Source organism: Danio rerio, chromosome 17 (assembly GCF_052040795.2).
Source record: "Danio rerio strain M-AB ecotype USA chromosome 17, GRCz13ab, whole genome shotgun sequence".
NCBI lineage: Eukaryota > Metazoa > Chordata > Actinopteri > Cypriniformes > Danionidae > Danio > Danio rerio.
In genome coordinates, this window is record NC_141037.1 from 39105295 (window position 1) to 39122290 (window position 16996).

The window sequence follows — 16996 nt, forward strand, 5'->3', positions numbered from 1 at the left end:
GGCCCACGATAACCTTTAATTTGGCTCTCCATCCCATCTGTGAAGAGAAGGAGAAAGATGGGGAATTTGTTTGTTTCGGTCCTTTAACAGAGATTGTCGTTTCTAATTTTACCTAACTTTTGTTTTTTTAACTGTTGACCTACAAAAAAAAAGCATTTAATTTATGTTAATTAAATACAGTTACTTGATGGATAGCGGACATTGCAGAAGAAACCAGCAATTGAATCAAGGCAAAGTGTATTTTTTAGTGTTATAAATTAGATTTCTCATGTTTTTATTGTAAGATGTTCATTTAAAAAACATACAAAATGTATAATTATTACACAATTAAACTATTTTAAATGTAATAAATTATAGTATTAATTAAATGATATAATAAATTATGATAATAAATTAGGAAATTACAATGACAACTTTACAGTTTAGTATATTTAACTCCAGCCCACCACCCTCAATCAAGTTTATAAGATAAAGTTTGGGCATCGCTGATCAAGATGATCTGCTGAAATTCCAAGCACCTTGTTGAATCTATGCCATTGAGATTTAAGGCAGTTTGGAAGGTAAAAGCAGGTACAAGAGAGTACTAAACTGTACCTAATAAAGTGGCAGGGGATTCTATATCAATTTACCTCCACACCCATATTGTCCCAGTCTTGTAAGAGCATGTAGGTTTACAGCAGTCACATTCAGCTGGACTTTAAAGAAGACTAAGGACTAAGTGTTATGTAAACTTTATTATGGGATTAAACATACAGAAGCAGCAGGACTTGACATGCAGGCTCTGCATAAGAAAGTTCTCAAAAGAACAAAGGCCTGATACAGCAAAAAAACAAAATACACATTCAGTGAGAATGAAGTCGAACAAACTACTCGCTAATCAACTAAAGAGAAACATAATACTTCAGTTTCAACACTTTGAGAAACTGGGGTTCGTCTAAAATACTGAAAACACAAACGATACAAAAGCTTAGTCAAATCTTTTCCTTTATCCGTTTTCAATTGTCATGTAACAGAACTAGATTGGCATCAAAAACATTAGCTGCAGATACTTGCTCACCCAGCACCAGTCACAAACACCCTTGTTCCCATCAGTCCCAGTGGATGTGCACTATACAATGTAGCACTGTAGCTACCTCATAAATCAGGGGGTGTCCAAGCCTGCTCCTGAAGGGCTCCTGTGGGTTTTCAGCTCCATCCTTTCCCGACACACCAGCCTGGAAGTATGTAGTAATCTGGAAGACTTGATTAGCCGGTTCATGTGCGTTCAATTAAAGCTGGAGCTAAACTCAGCAAGACAGCGGCCCACCGGGAGCAAGTTCTGTCCTCCCGTTAAAATAAATAACAGCTTAGCCGTTTGGCTTTACAGTCTGCATACAGTATGTCCTGCAGACCTCCTTTTAATGTTTAACTTAGGAATGCTTTCATACGGCCAAAAGAGCAAATCTGGGTTTGACAATATTTCTCAGATTTATGGTGATGTGCTCCCGAACGCACCTGCACGGAGAGCCTCTGAGGTGAAATTCATCTCCCTGTCGGCAGGCGATTCAAACGGACGCATAAAACAAAGCTCCCTCAGTGAACTTCTGTTGTTTTATCGGCTACTAGAACACACATTTCACGCACATCCTACTGTACATGCAGTATTGGGGAGGATTTTCCTTTGGGTATGCAACAATTTAATGATTGTACACACACACAAAGAGACTAAATAGGGTTAAATAAATTACTTTTAAATTCAATCGAATGATATGGTCGGAAATAACCATACAGGATTTGGGGTGGAGGACTTGAAAGTGGAGAAATAAGAGGGATTGTCAGTGGTGCAGCTGGAGCTCAAGGCATTTGTTGTAGTACGTGGCGGCATTTTTGTGAAAGATCCAAGCTGGCACAGGGTACCTGTGATAAGGCAAGAAGTGGGGCATATGTGAAAGTGCGTGAGGTCCTTGTAGTGGCTGTTATTATAATAAATTCAGGCTTCCCAAGGACTTCAAAAAAAAAAAAAAAGAAGGAAGGAAGTAAGAAAGGAGGTAAAGAAAAGTCAAGGCTGAGCCTCAGCGTTGGGCTCCTTGTCGTAGATGTAGCTGCCAACACCACCAGTGTTTACACCTAGAGGTTTAAAAGAGTACATTGGTTAACAACTAGTATAACCCTTAGAGAAAGCATTCTTTATGATAAAAAAACTTAATGATACATAAGAACTATAGACCATTATGCGGGATGTAAACAATAAAAATGGTGCTAACCTATTTCCTGTATTACATTTTTAATTTCCAAAGCTTTCAAGAATCCAACAATGCCCACATATTGATAAATAATGTTATGATAGCTGTTTTAATATTAAGATATGATTAAATTACAGTTATGAAATAGTTTCACAACAAGAAATGTTCATGGGCCAGTGAAATCTCCACATTGAAATGGTCTATAGCTGGGTTGTCCAAACTCGGTCCTGGAGGGCCAGTGTCCTGTATAGTTTAGCTCCAACTTTCTTCAACACACCTTCCTGGAAGTTTCTAGTATACCTACAAAGAGCTTGATTACCTGATTCAGGTAATATGCTGGACACCGGCCTTCTAGGACTGAGTTTGGTCAACCCTGGTCTATAGTATCACTAATAATAACAATGTTAGATTTTTGTCTGAAAATGAAGCAATAGCTCCTCCTAGAGTGGAAACTCCGACATGTACCTTTTGGGCCGAAGAGGACAGCATAGCATGGTTTATGGCAGTAGGGCTGACCATCATGCTACAACACAAGACAAAAATAAATAAATACATGTCTGGAATACGTTCATGCATTAAGCTGTGTTTATTTTTTGAATATTGTAAAAATGTTCAGCTTCTTGCAGAGACAAACTGATTTGCTGCATAAGATCTTAATGTATTAAGAGTATTCATTTTTGTTTTGCCTCTATATGTACGTAGTTGTGCCAGTAGCTGTTGACTTCAACTAAACCTCTGGCTTCAACAAAAAAAAGAAAGAAAAAAAAATTTCATCGCTAATATTGTACTTAGGCCTGTCACAATATAATTTTTTAATATACGAAATATTGCACCAAAATATATTGCAATAAACAATATTATTGTCATTTTAAGACTATTTTCTGCCACTCATCATTAAAAAATGCCAGAACGACAGTATAATAGCATCACAATGCAAGCACACTATTCCAAAGAACACATCATATTTTATTCTTAAGAATATTTCATTTAATTATAGTCATTTAAATTTTAACAATTTAATTATTAGTCATTGCAATCAGAACTTAAAAACACTTAGCCAGAACAAAGAAATAATAAATGTTAACAAAAAAGGTAAGGTAAGGAGCAAGGTAAACAGAGGCTCTGATATCTGCTACCAGATCTATTTTTAGTTGTCAGACACCTACATGAAAATATACTATAGCAATTTATAGTGAATACTATAGTGTTTTAACTATACTGACACCTCCGATAGAGATAGAGAGGTTGCACAATTAGCATGTTGGTAGAATTGTTTTTCATGTATGGGCAATATACAGTTAAAGTCAGGTTTTTTTGCCCCCTTTTGATTTTTTTTTTCTTTTCTTAAATATTTCTCAAATGATGGTCAACAGAGCAAGGGAATGTCTGATAATATTTTTTTCTTCTGGAGAAAGTCTTATTTGTTTTATTTCAGCTAGAATAAAAGCAGTTTTTATTTTTTTAAAAAACCATTTTAGGGTCAATATTATTAGCCCCTTTAAGATATATTTTTCTGATAGTTTACAGAACAAACCATAGAATAACTTGCCTTATTCCCCTAATCTGCCTAGTTAACCTGATTAACCTTGTTAAGCCTTTAAATGTCACTTTAAGCTGTGTAGAAGTGTCTTGAAAACTATCAGGTAAAATATTATTTACTGTCATCATGGCAAAGATAAAATAAATCAGTTATTAGAAATGAGTTATTAAAACTATTATGTTTAGAAATGTGCTGAAAAAAATCTTCTCTCCGTTAAACAGAAATTGGGAAAAAAATAAACAGGGGGGCTAATAATTCTGACTTCAACTGTATATTAAATCACCAAAAATGATTGAGGTCATGTCCATGTGTTGTGCGATAAGTCGATACATTGATTATAGTGACAGGCCTAGTTGTACTGAAGCAGAAGCAAAAAAAAGTCACCTTCATCTTGAATTGCCTGAAGTTAAATGAATAAATCTTTTATTTTTGGGTCTTTAATAATTTTAATGACCCACTGATGCCCTGCAGCTTATTTAAGACTTTTAATGGAAAAAATGACTCTTGATTAACTCTAAAAAAAAATTTATGACACAATCATTGCCGAAATCTATTCGCTTCCGCTATAAGCAACCTAAAGATTTCTCTCACCTCTGCGTGGCTTCCTGCTGCCAGGGTCTTACTGCACCTCTCGCAGCGGAGACACGGCCGATGCCAGTCCTTCCCCAGAGACGTCACCTTCTCAGCTGCCATGGGTAAGCATGAGTATGTGTCATTACACTAGCTCGGCCACATATATGCTTCTGCATTCCCTACACTGTAAAACCCTACAGTCAACTCTATCAAATGAAATGAGGGTAGTTAACTCAAAATTGACTGTTAATTCTACTTATTTAAAAAGAGTTTTAAACAGCGTTGAAGGTAATTAGTTATTTAAATACCTCATTACCTCAACTTAAATGAAGTTGACAGTACTCATATAGATTCGTTTTTTCAACTCAAATGGTTTGTAGCAATTTGTTTCTTCAAACAATTTGAGTTCCCTTAACTTATTATATTTTACAGTACTCAGTTGGTTTGAGTTCTCTTCGTTTATTGGGTTTTACTGTGCACAAATTGCTTTGTTTACTCTAATGGATCAAGTTTACAGTACTCAATACGATTAGTTTTTGAACTTAAATGGTTTGTTACAATCAGTTTCCTCAAACGGTTTGGGTTACCTTAACTTTTTGGGTTTTACAGTGTATCTTAAAACCCTAAAATGGAGAAATTCATACCGAAATAGACCTTCTTGCTGCATCTGGGGCACAGGTTGGCTTCCCCAGAGAAGGTGGTGATGCTTCCAGCTGTAATGAGAGGTGCATGCAAACAAACATCAGGCATTCGGTCATACGTCATATTATAAAACATAACACAATTGATTTGTAGCTTAAGGAATATGCCTACAACCTACAGTCGCTATATGTTGTGATTCGGCTTGCTTTTTTTTTAGTTGCTAGTTTTTTGAATTGATGGTATTATTCATTTAGCCTATTTAAAGAAGTTAGCAGCTTCTGATGGGATCCCTGCTGGTGTTTGTACCTTTCGAAGGTGGCCTTGAAGACACTGGGACCCATTTCTCCTGAGCTTTGGGCACAGAGTCTCCGTTGTTTGGTGGTGGGGACGTGTTGGTGGGAGCTTCGTACACATAAGAACCTGCTCCACCGATGTTCACACCTACATATTCACCAGATATTCGTGAAAATGTGCCGACATCGTGCAGATGTATGTTTTAATGCCAAAGCATTGGCTATATTCATGGCTATAGTCATAACTGTTTCTTAATCACCATGCATAGTAAAGGAAAAACAACACTGACAAAATGATCTTTCAGCTTGATACTCCTTGAGAAGACACCTTTTGAAATATTTCCTGAATATTTAAAATCATTTAAAAATATATACTCTAATAAAATATGTTTTATGGTCAAAATAGTATTACACAAGTTACAAATAGGTTTCTCTAACCAACTCTACATCTTGTAAGTGCCAACATGATGCAAAATTCTTAATAAGAAACATCTAATAGTAAATTTTAAAAAATGTGTCAAAAAGGATGGACAAACCCAACATTGATTAATTTTTTTCAGTAAAATTTGAATTACACTAAACCCAATGGCTGGGTTTATCCATATTTGACCCAACATTGGGTTATGATAACCAAGCATTTTTAGAGCGTAGATTAGGATTAGGCACATAAAGCGCACAATGCTTTAAAGCAATATCAATACATTATGAACAGTTTTTATATTTACATTTGTTAATAAATTTACATTCACACATATATATTTTTATTTACATTAATCATTATTAGTGTGTTGGCAAATAATTGCCCCTAATGCCCAGCAGAGGGCACTCTTCAATTTCATAACACAATAGTTTATGTGAACTAATTTCTCCACGTTTGTCATGCACAATTTCCTAACTCAACACAGCATATAGACATGACGAAAACATAAAATCAGACAGCTCCATCCATGACACTGTTGATGCTACATTCAACTTAATTTGGCGTCACAGAGGGTGTTCTCTGGATCTTAAAATGTCTTTCATTTCAAAAACTAAATTTTAGGCCTTAAAAAGTCTTAAATTCACTGAAATATTGTGTTGTAGGTCTTAAATAATTTTAAACAGGTTTTAATTTTAACTTTAAATTTTAACGTTAAAGTTAAGATACCCAATTAACCCAACTCATCCAATCACCAACTTTATTAATTACATTTATTAGCCCCACGTTTATTTTTTCCCCCAATTTCTGTTTAACGGAGATTTTTTCAACACATTTCTAAATATAATAGTTTCAATAACTCCTTTCTAATAACTGATTTATCTTATCTTTGCCATGATGACAGTAAATAATATTTACTAGATATTTTTCAAGACACTTTACAGCTCAAAGTGACATTTTTAAGGCTTAACTAGGTTAACTAGGCAGGTTAGATTAATTAGGCAAGTCATTTTATAACGATGGTTTGTTCTGTAGACTATCGAAAGAAAAAATAACCGAAAGGGGCTGATAATTTTGACCTTAAAATTACGTTATATTTTTTTATTAAAAAAAAAAAAAAAATGTAAATCTGCTTTTATTCTAGCCAAAATAAAAAAAGACTTTCTCCAAAAGAACAAATATTATCAAACATACTATGAAAATTTGCTCCGTTTAACATCATTTAGAAAATATTTAAAAGAGAATACAATTTTTTAAGAATAATTCTGACTTCAACTGTATCTAAATAATTTGTGTTTTTATATACATTAAATTTTTTTATTAAAAGAGACGTTTATTCCAAAACAGCTGTTGAACATTTTACAGCAAATCTTCCTAATTAAATTCCCTAATCAGGAAAAGAAAACTAAAAACAATTACAGAATTCCCTAATGATAATAACAGCAATAAACAACTTTACATAACCTTCCATTTACACAAAAACTATTAACAGAAGAAAGTGCGAGTGGAAATATAATATTTTTCAATAGGCATGAAACTTTAGGTTATAACAGAAACACATTGTTGATTAGGAGTTATACCCAATTCATTTGGACCAAAAGCAAACTAATATATATTTTGGATTATTCTTGTAGTTTTCTTCATCATAAATATACTTTTAATAATGCTAAACTTGACATTAAAAAACAAATATTATGTTGAAAAAAAGTCTATACAACTAGAGTTTCCTCGTTTTTACATATAACATAATAAATAAGTACAATTATTTTTTTCTAATTCCATTTACAAAGCAATTACAAAAAATCCTTAGTGTTTAGCCCTGTATAAGTCTAAAATCTTATTCATAATAGTCTTAAAAAGGCTTAAATTTGACTTGAAACCTGCAGAAACTCTGGTCATCTCATCTCACCTTTTGGCCCAAAGAGGGCAGCATAGCATGGCTTGTGGCAGTACGGTTTCCCATCATGCTGTTAGGATGTAAAACAAAAGAAAAAACTCAGTCATTCCAGGCTCATATTCACCCAATAATTGAAAGAGTGTTTGTTGGCTTAAATTTTGAATTTAACCTGCTGTCACCCTAAATGTCTGAAGGCCACAGACTGTGCATATCTTGGCACTCACTCCCTGATATCTCTCAGAAGAGTCTATGTTGATGGAAAAGGACACCCAATACGTCCTGTGTGTGTCCTTGTGTGTGCACATAGAAGGATGTGGAAAACAGAACATACTTCAATGGCAGCTGCTCCCAGAGCCCTTTGGTCAGGGCTAATGGCGGGAAAGGGTTGCCATGGGAACCGTCAGACGGCAACTGTGTGACCGTTACAGCTGCGCAGGGCAGGATAAAGGAGCGGAAGGGCCAGAGAACAGTGGCCTTATGCCAGCAAAGAAATATGCGAGGGGGGAAAAAAAGTGTGTAATGAGCCCCACATTCCAACAAACCAGACACCTTCCTACCTCAATTCCCATGACTGGAAAACTTGATGATGTTGTAACATGTCAATACTTCTAAAAAAGGCAAAGTTCAGACAGGATCTTAAAGTGGTTGCCCAGCCAGACCACGAAGAAGGGAATTTTAGGACATCCCAAGTTTAGACATATTCATACAGGCCGGTCTGCTTTACAAGTTTTTCCCAAACTTTAAATGCCATGAACATCACAAACGCATTAAATCCAATGACTAGTTCTTCTGTGGATCCTCTGCTTTAGCCAGGCGTTTAGATTGATGGAAGAAAGTTCAAACTGCTTTACAGCTTCCACTATACGAAGAGCCCAAAAGAGCCAACCTGACCTGACCGACATGTGAAGATCAATGTCCCTAGAATGTCAGACTGGTATGCAATCAATAAACGATTTATTCAAGAACAGCCATCAACGGTCTATCCTGTGAACTTCATATCATTTAGAAAACATAGAGTTTAAGTGATTATAATAAGCATCACAGTTGTAGACAAAACCGTTTTTTTCCATAATGGGGGTTGGAGTCACAGCAGCTTAGCCTCCAAGAGGACTGTTTAAGAACACAAATGCACATATCCCAAAATTCCTGTGGATTCAGCCAGTGATATGGGGAAGACACTCTGAAAGTGTTATCTCTGTTGTGTGTTTTATGCATCAGATTTTCGATTTCTTGGTAGTGGCAGACTGAAAAAGCCCCTCTAGAACCTTATGGACCAACCTGAACTAATCACTGGAGGTCAACAGGATCAAACTGCACTAGACACAGCCATATCACCCTGCAGCCCAAGACCGGTCACTCACTGAAGCTAAACAGGGCTGAGCCTGGTCAGTACATTGGAAGTGGTGTTGGTGAGGCCAGCAGAAGGCGCTAAACCTGTGGTCTGTGTGAGTCCTAATGCCCCAGTACAGTGAAGGGGACACTATACTGTTAGCTCTGTCTTTCTGATGAGATGTTAAACTGAGGTCCTGACTCTCTGTGGTCATTAAAAATCCCATGGCACTTCTCGTAAAGAGCACCCCCCACCCCCATGATCGTGAAGCACTTTGGGTGTATGGCCATAAACAATAAATGCGCTATATGAATACACATTACATTAGAAAGCAGATCACATGAGTTCCCTTCCAATATTAATAAGTCAGGGACAGACAGTATCTGAAGCAATTTGTTTTGCTATTTCTGCACAGAACTTTGTAAAAACTAAATCTGTGGCTTTATGCAGAATGATTTTGAGGATATTGTACTATTGTAATTACATTTAACCTGTGAAATTAGCTTTTTGAGGTTTACAGTACAAATACAATTAGAACCACTTGTTTGGTAAACAAAGCAAGTCACTCATTTAATAGTGAGATCAGTGAGGTTTAGGTCACGTCAGCTGACCAACATCTGATTACTTATTTCTCCATAAATAATTCTCAGTTATGCACCTAATGACCCCTGAAAGCTCTTGCAGTTTTGGGAAAACTCTTGCCATTTTAGTGTGTAATTGTGAATAGTCAGTGGGTGTGATATCTAAGCCAGACACAACCCAAAGTTCTTTAGCTCCTATTACAGTTCTCACTGTCAACGAGCAGCTCAGCGGCCCACACTTTTCCCAGAATCTTTCACATCATGGTGCATGAATCTTTCTGCCTCTACTAAATACCCTTATTCCCATAAACTCCTTTACCCTGCTAGAATCTATAGTGGACACCAAAGAATGTCTATCTTATCTAAACAGAGTTCTTGTTCAGTCAATGGTCTCGAAGAGAAATGTACACGCCTGATTTACCCATCTTCACAAACTCACCCTCATTCCAATGCCATGCAACACTTAACAGAAATCTCACCATAGCAACCTGACCTACATCCAGATTTAGGCTGATGTGAGTGTTGACGATGTTAATATGCTTACACAGAGATTAGAGAGTGAGAATTCCTTCTATTTGTGACTCTCTTCCTGGAGTAAATGCCAGACTCAGGTATTTCCTAGTGTTCCCCTTATGGAATACGCGCTCGTGTGTGTGTGATGATTAATGACAACAATTCCTTTAGCCCTAAAACCACATTGCCCTGTCCTTTGCCCTCTGCTGCCATACCAATCTAGCACAGTCGTCACAGTGTGATGTAATAGGATTCTGGAAAGGTCGTGGAGAATTTCATTTGGCTCGTGGTCATGCACACAGGAACACTTGGGACATAAAAAGCAGGCCAGCAAGCTATAAACAAAACACTGAAGATGAGCATCATGAGACCTGATAACACACAGCTAGCCAAAATAATGAAAAACAAGATATGCTTGTTAAGTTTTGCCATAAGTTTTGTGATTGTTCACAATGCCTTTGTATTTCCATGGGTGTATTTACCACTTAAAATGTATGCCAATGCCACCCAACACACATTACTACTGGCGCTGGACTCCTCACATCCATCCTCTGATGCAAACTCAGATTGTCATAAAGTCAATACTCAGCTGCTGGAGTTTGAGTTTCTCCTACTAGACTGCAGAGAGGTAGTGTGTGATCTCTGTTTTACTCACCTCGGCATGGCCACCTGCCGTCAGGGTCTTACTGCAGCGCTCGCACTTCAGACAGAACTTGTGCCAATCCTTCCCCAGTGATGACACTTTCTCAGCTGGGGGATGAGAAAAAAAAGACAAATATATATTTTTATACTTGCACTTCATAAAAAAACAAAATCGTTTAAACATGGAAAACCCATTGCCTCATGCTAGGTAATTGTTAGGTCAGAGATATCCAAGATTGCTCCTGGAGAGCCACTGACATGCATGGAGGGTTAGCTTCAACCTAAAGTAAATAAACCTGAACTTAGTTTTCAAGGTCTTCTGACTCACTAAAAACCTGTAGGCAAGTGTGTTGAGCTAAAATCTGCAGAATGTTGACCTACCAGGAGCAGAACCGGACACTCCCATGTTAGGTTTTTATGGTTGGCACAGCAATGCTAGGTGTAAACCAAAGTAACTAGGCATTGTTTTGGCATGTTCTAATTTACAGTATCTCTAAAAGCACAAATGGTTAAAATGTAGGACTAGGTGTTTTTTTTTTAATTTAATTCTCAATAATTGCCTTTGTCAACACCACTTACATTCTGACTCCTGTGCTATCTCACATGCTGTAGGTGTTACATATGATTTCTTTATTGTTTACTGTTATTTAGAAAGGTCACATAATACCATTTCAAAAGTTCACACTTAGCTGATGATCGATTATAAAGCGTGTTTGGCATGCTGTCCCAAGAGAGAGCCCGGAGTTTATTAGATCCTCGAGCCCGGGGCTCTCTCCCGTTAGTAAGGCATGAGGGGAGTTTGAGCTCAGGTAGGTCTCGAGAACTCTCCTGCTTTTTATATGGCTAATGGCAATTAGGAATTGCTGACTAAGAGCTCATCAACGGTGCTAATTTGCTTTGGTCATTTCACCTATGTCGCATGTCTTTGAACTGTGGGAGAAAACTGGAGAACCTGAGGGAAACCCATGCGAGTATAGGGAGAACCTGTAAACTCTAAACAGAAATGTCTACTGGCCAAGTAAGGATTTGAATCAATGACATTCTTGCTGTGAGGCAACAGTGCTAACCACTTGGCCGCCATGCCACCCAAGGAAAAGGAGAGAGGAACAGGGGTGGACAGGGAATTATTTAAGACAAAGATAACTAAGGTAACAAACTCTGACTATTTATAGTCGGTTAGGAATCATCCAATTGGTGAGTCCTGCCTTGCTAATGCAGGACCAGCTGTGGTCAATCACAAGCACCTGATCCTCTGAAAATTTGTTTATAAATAAACTTCACTTGTCCTGACTACATAAACTTTTAATTTCTAAAACATATTATAATTTAATAAAAAAATAAGTACTTAATCAACAAATTATAGCACTCCATCCGCAAATATACTCTTAATTTGTTCCTCAGAAACATACTATGCTGAAATCATGACATGTTCTTAAGCAGAATTGTTTGCAAAGGTTCCAGGTTGAAAGTGTCCTTAATTGAAACTGCCAGTTTTTCCAAATTAGCATAGAGGAGAGTTGTGATGTTAAATAGATCAATGTGCAAATCATATTTTATTAACAGAAACTATATATTTTATTGAACATGCAAATGAATAATGACTTAATCTGCAATAATTGATCATTCTGGGTAAAACATCATCACACACATGCGTACAACTGGTCTGGAGTGTTCGCAGATGTCAGAATCTTTGTGAAAAGTACACAAATGGGATTAAAAAACAAATTTGTTCTTTAGAACGGCTAGTGAATGAGGCACAAAGTGAATTCAAGATGCATTCCAACAATAGTGAAGCTGCCAGTATTAGACCTCACCATAATAACACGCCAAAAACTTTAAGTATGGGAGATTTTGATTGCAGTTTGACACCCCAAGTTTCCCTTTCACTCAAATCTTGATGCCTGCACCTCCTGATTAATTATGAATGCACCATGGAAACTTCCTATCTGAGAATCCAAGATCCTGAGAGAGTAACCAAAGTATGTATTGCATTTCCTCAGGAGGTTAAAAACAAAGAGACTCCACTCTGTCATAAGACGATGAAGGCAACAGTGTGCTAGTTACCGCAGAATTTTATTAATGGTTGATTTGCATAGTATACAAAAGCAGTCTTGCTTAATGTTCTGAGGAGTTGTTATAGTTTGTGCATGTGTAATATGAGATTGTACTACCCCCAAAAAAATTATGAAGACCTGCCAATGGTGAGGGGTCACAGTGGTTCATAGCAGGGATGTGTTGACATACAACACAAGGAAATGCAGTGGCAGAGACTAATTACAGCCGCAAAGCTAAGTCCAGTACAGAGACCCACTTCTTTATTTCCCCTTCGGTCCTGTTTCTTCAGGAGGTCTCAAGAGACATCCTCAGTCCTAATATTACTCTTTCCATTTATATACCTCACACTCAAAACAATGCATAACACAGGCCTGCTGGGACAACTCTCTTACTCTGGAGGAAGCACCTTTGCTTATCAAAACGGCACAATCAGCTAGAGAACAATCCATTTCCTTCTGCTCTCCCCTACTTCCTTGCTTTCCAGCTTGAAGAAGTATTGTTTTCGTTTTGTCAGTTTTGGAGCCCTTTTAGTTTGTCTCCCAGGGTATCTAGAGGTCAGTACAGCAGAAATCAGTTTCACAACTAGATGAGGAGAATTTATATTGCTTAATTAAGGAAAGACTGTTATGCCACTGAGACACAACTATAATCAAACACGGAGGCAAAGGAACGATTTTAGGTGTGTGGGCATGAATGTTTAAAAAGTATGACAATCTTTAGGGATGAATGTTTAAACAGTTGGGCATAACTACATTTTTTAATGTTAGGAAAGATGTTGCTTTCTCAAACAAAAACACAATGCAGGGGTACTGTTGATGCTTGTCAAGGGCGAAGCTATGGTTGTGTGGAAGCTATGTTGGTGTAGGTTTTAAAGCATAGTTACATGGTTATGGGCTTTAAATGGTTGCTTACTGACACAAATAGTAAAGAGTCTACCCTCTTCAGCTCTTGTCACTACCAGTGTCAAGATGTTCTTCTCGTTGGATCCAAACAGAGAATTCAGTGAGAGCTAGATAAGATTAACCAAAATGGAGTTTTTGTCATGGCAGTATAGATGGTATAACTAAAGTGAGAATCCCATGGAAATGCAATCCAAGCTGAGCAAAACCATGCCAAACCCTATCATCCAACACAATATATAATGGCTTTTGAATCTTTTTATATTTTATTCTTTCATTCATTTTCTTTTCAATTTACTCCCTTTATTAACCAGGGGTAACCACAGCGGAATGAGCCGCCAATTCACCCAACATACTGTACATTTATGCAGGGGATTCTCTTCCAGCTGCGACCCATTATTTGGGAAACACCCATATACTCTCAGGCTGTGTTTACACTGTGTTTTCATTTTAAAACGCATAAGTTTTGCTACAGTTATGCCATCCATCCACACACTATGCCGGAGTTTTCAAGCGCCAAAAATGGAGCGTTTTGGAAATGCTGGAGAGGCCGTTTTCATTCTAAAATGCTGCTGCTCCGTCTCAGTGTGGATGGGGGAAAACGGAGACATCTAAAAATGGAGGCAGGGCTGCAGACATTCACCTCTCTGATTGGGCCTTTACCTCATTATATTAAGTAGCCTACACACAGTTCTGTCCTGCATCCTCTCCTTGTAACTTCAGACTACATAAATTTGATATGAAAAAACAGACTCCCAAACATGTCGGTAAATCTCCAAATGGGACCGTGTACTTTATAAGCTCATTCTAATCACCCAGGCTATGTTGTTTAACTTTCTCAACAATAAAATGAAAACATGATTTAAGGAACTGCTATTTTCATTTTGATATTAACAACCTAACAGAGTGCTGCATTTATTAGCGTCATCTTCACTGTATTGGAAATTTTATAACAAAACTAAAATATTAATGCCTCCTTTCATTTTCATTGAAAATACAAAACAGACCCTCTCCTTTGCTGATTATTCATTCATTCATTCATTTTCTTGTTGTCGTAGTCCCTTTATTAATCTGGGGTCGCCACAGCGGAATGAACCGGCAACTTATCCAGCACATTTTTACACAGCGGATGCCCTTCCAGCCGCAACCCATCTCTGGGAAACATACACTACGGATAATTCAGCCGACCCCAATTTACCTGTACCACGTCTTTGGACTGTGGGGGAAACTGGAGCACCTTTGAGGACACCCACGCGAAAGCAGGGAGAATATGCAAACTCCACACAGAAACGCCAACTGAGTCAAGCCGAGCTGTGCCGCCCTTTTGCTGAATATCAGTTTTAATAATCATTAATGGCCATTATAAAAATAAAAATGTACAATAAGTTTATACATTATAGGAAATAAAGGCAAGCGATCAGTTAGTATGCAAAATGTACATGGTTACATTAATTATTAACTTATCTTTCCAATCAGTGAGACAAATTACAAATTTGCCCATGTTATGATTAGCCAGGTGATACAATAAACTAAGGCAACATGATCGTTCTCCTAACTGTGGTTTCTCCTTACTGTGGGGGAAACCAGAGCCCCCAGAGTAAACCCATGCCAACACGGGGAGACCATGCAAACTCCACCGGGAAATGCCAACTGACCCAGCCGAGACTCGAACCAGCAACCATCTTGCCATGAGACGACAGCGCTAACGACTGCGCCACCATGCCATCTTTTACATTTTATTGTAATTTAAATAAACTTTAGTACAACTGCCTTTATCCTAAGGAACTTTCAATCCTGCTACTGGATGGCCACTGTCTGGACGATTTTAGCTCCAATGAAGACCTTAATTAGCTGGTTTAGCTGTGTTTAATTACAGAAAAAGCTCAACTCTGCAGGAAAGTGGCCCTCTGGGAAAAGGCCCCTCTTTATCCAGACACATGATTTTACATCTCTGAAATAATGCAGAATGGTTTCATGCAGAAATGTAACATACGACGATTAGCTTTGCAGAAAAAAAGAAAGGAAAATATGACAAGTTCTATAAACGTAGCCCTATTAGTAACACAGGCATCATATCCAAATGAATTATTATCCCACACTGGAGAGACATAAAGACCCAGACAGTATAAATCGTCAGTATTAATGCAAGAGGCTAATCCAAGATAAGTGTGATTTCACAGTCAATGGCCCAACTGTGTATGCGAGGGAAGATGCCAATGCCAGAGTGTACTATAAAGCGGTAAGTGTGTATACATGGTAGTTGACAAAGTGCAGATGAACAGAGCCTCCATTAAAAGGGGATCTGTTGTTGCCCAGTGTAGGTTGCTGGGGAGCCGTTTCAGTTATTGGTGTTGTTTAGCGTGGGAGGAGGGAATCGCTAATTGCTCATCAAGCTGAATAGACCCCTGGATGACCTCCAATCACACTTTAACACACATTCTTTTACAGCAGCCAAAGAAAATCAGTCTTGGGTGGTATATTTACAAGCAGCTTTGTCTGCAGACAAAATTGCAAGCTCGGTTTCTTGTTTCCAATAGAAATGGTGCAGCTATAGCGATCTCCTAACAGGACTGTCATCTTGTACGTCCCTAAGGGGATCCATTCGACTGGAGAGGGAAAACAAGGGAGATGAGAGAGGGTTTCATTAGGGAGTCAGGTTACCTGACATGGGCATAGCTGCAATGGATGATTGTGAAAGATTATATGAGAGGTTGCAATACCTCCCAATGTCTGGCTCTAATGAGCCCACATAGAAGTAAGAGTGCAATATGTACACCTGATCGCAGATAAGCAGCTTAGCACTTTGTTTTGAGCTGTGGAGATAATCCCTTAAGTCTTGCTGGTGCTGTCTTTAGAGGTAACATCTCCAATCAGCCATTGGGTTTCGCCGGTGTGTTTTCCCCTCAGTTAACCCCACAATTAAATCAGACAATAACACCACAAACACCGGGTCAACTGATCCGTGAGCAACACAGATGCGTGTTTAATGCATTCTGGTTTAGGTGTGAAGGGAGGGTAAATGAAACCCTCAGCACCTTCACATGAATGAGCATGGGCCATCTCAGCAGAACAGATGTAGCTCTGGATGTGGGCTAATGGACTATGAACTCTAATTTCAGTCACAACAAACGACTCTCTCTATCCAACAAGAGTCAGAAGATTTAATGTCAACATTACAAAACAAGATTTATCAACCTGATATTGCATAAATAAGTTTCTCTGTAAACATGTCATGCACAATATCCTAGGGTTGTCCCAGAATACAAGAGTCTCTCAAAGAGTCCAACTGTGCCAAAAAAACTCAAGCCACTAGAAAGATGTATAATCGCTCTTATCAAGTTTGTCATGGCACAACAAAATCATCCATCACTCTGGAACTCTGGGTATTTAA

General features: G+C 37.9%; 1 protein-coding gene across 1 annotated transcript in view; it reads right to left on the minus strand.

Annotated features, from left to right (window-relative positions):
* Positions 1-715: 715 nt before the first annotated feature.
* Positions 716-16996, minus strand: part of crip2 (cysteine-rich protein 2) — a 29056-nt gene continuing 12775 nt past the window's right edge. Inside the window, 7 exon segments of the mRNA NM_213497.2 lie at positions 716-2106; positions 2688-2745; positions 4354-4448; positions 4980-5048; positions 5284-5418; positions 7598-7655; positions 10665-10759. Coding sequence (NP_998662.2) covers positions 2039-2106; positions 2688-2745; positions 4354-4448; positions 4980-5048; positions 5284-5418; positions 7598-7655; positions 10665-10759 — 578 coding nt within the window. The 3' untranslated portion in view covers positions 716-2038.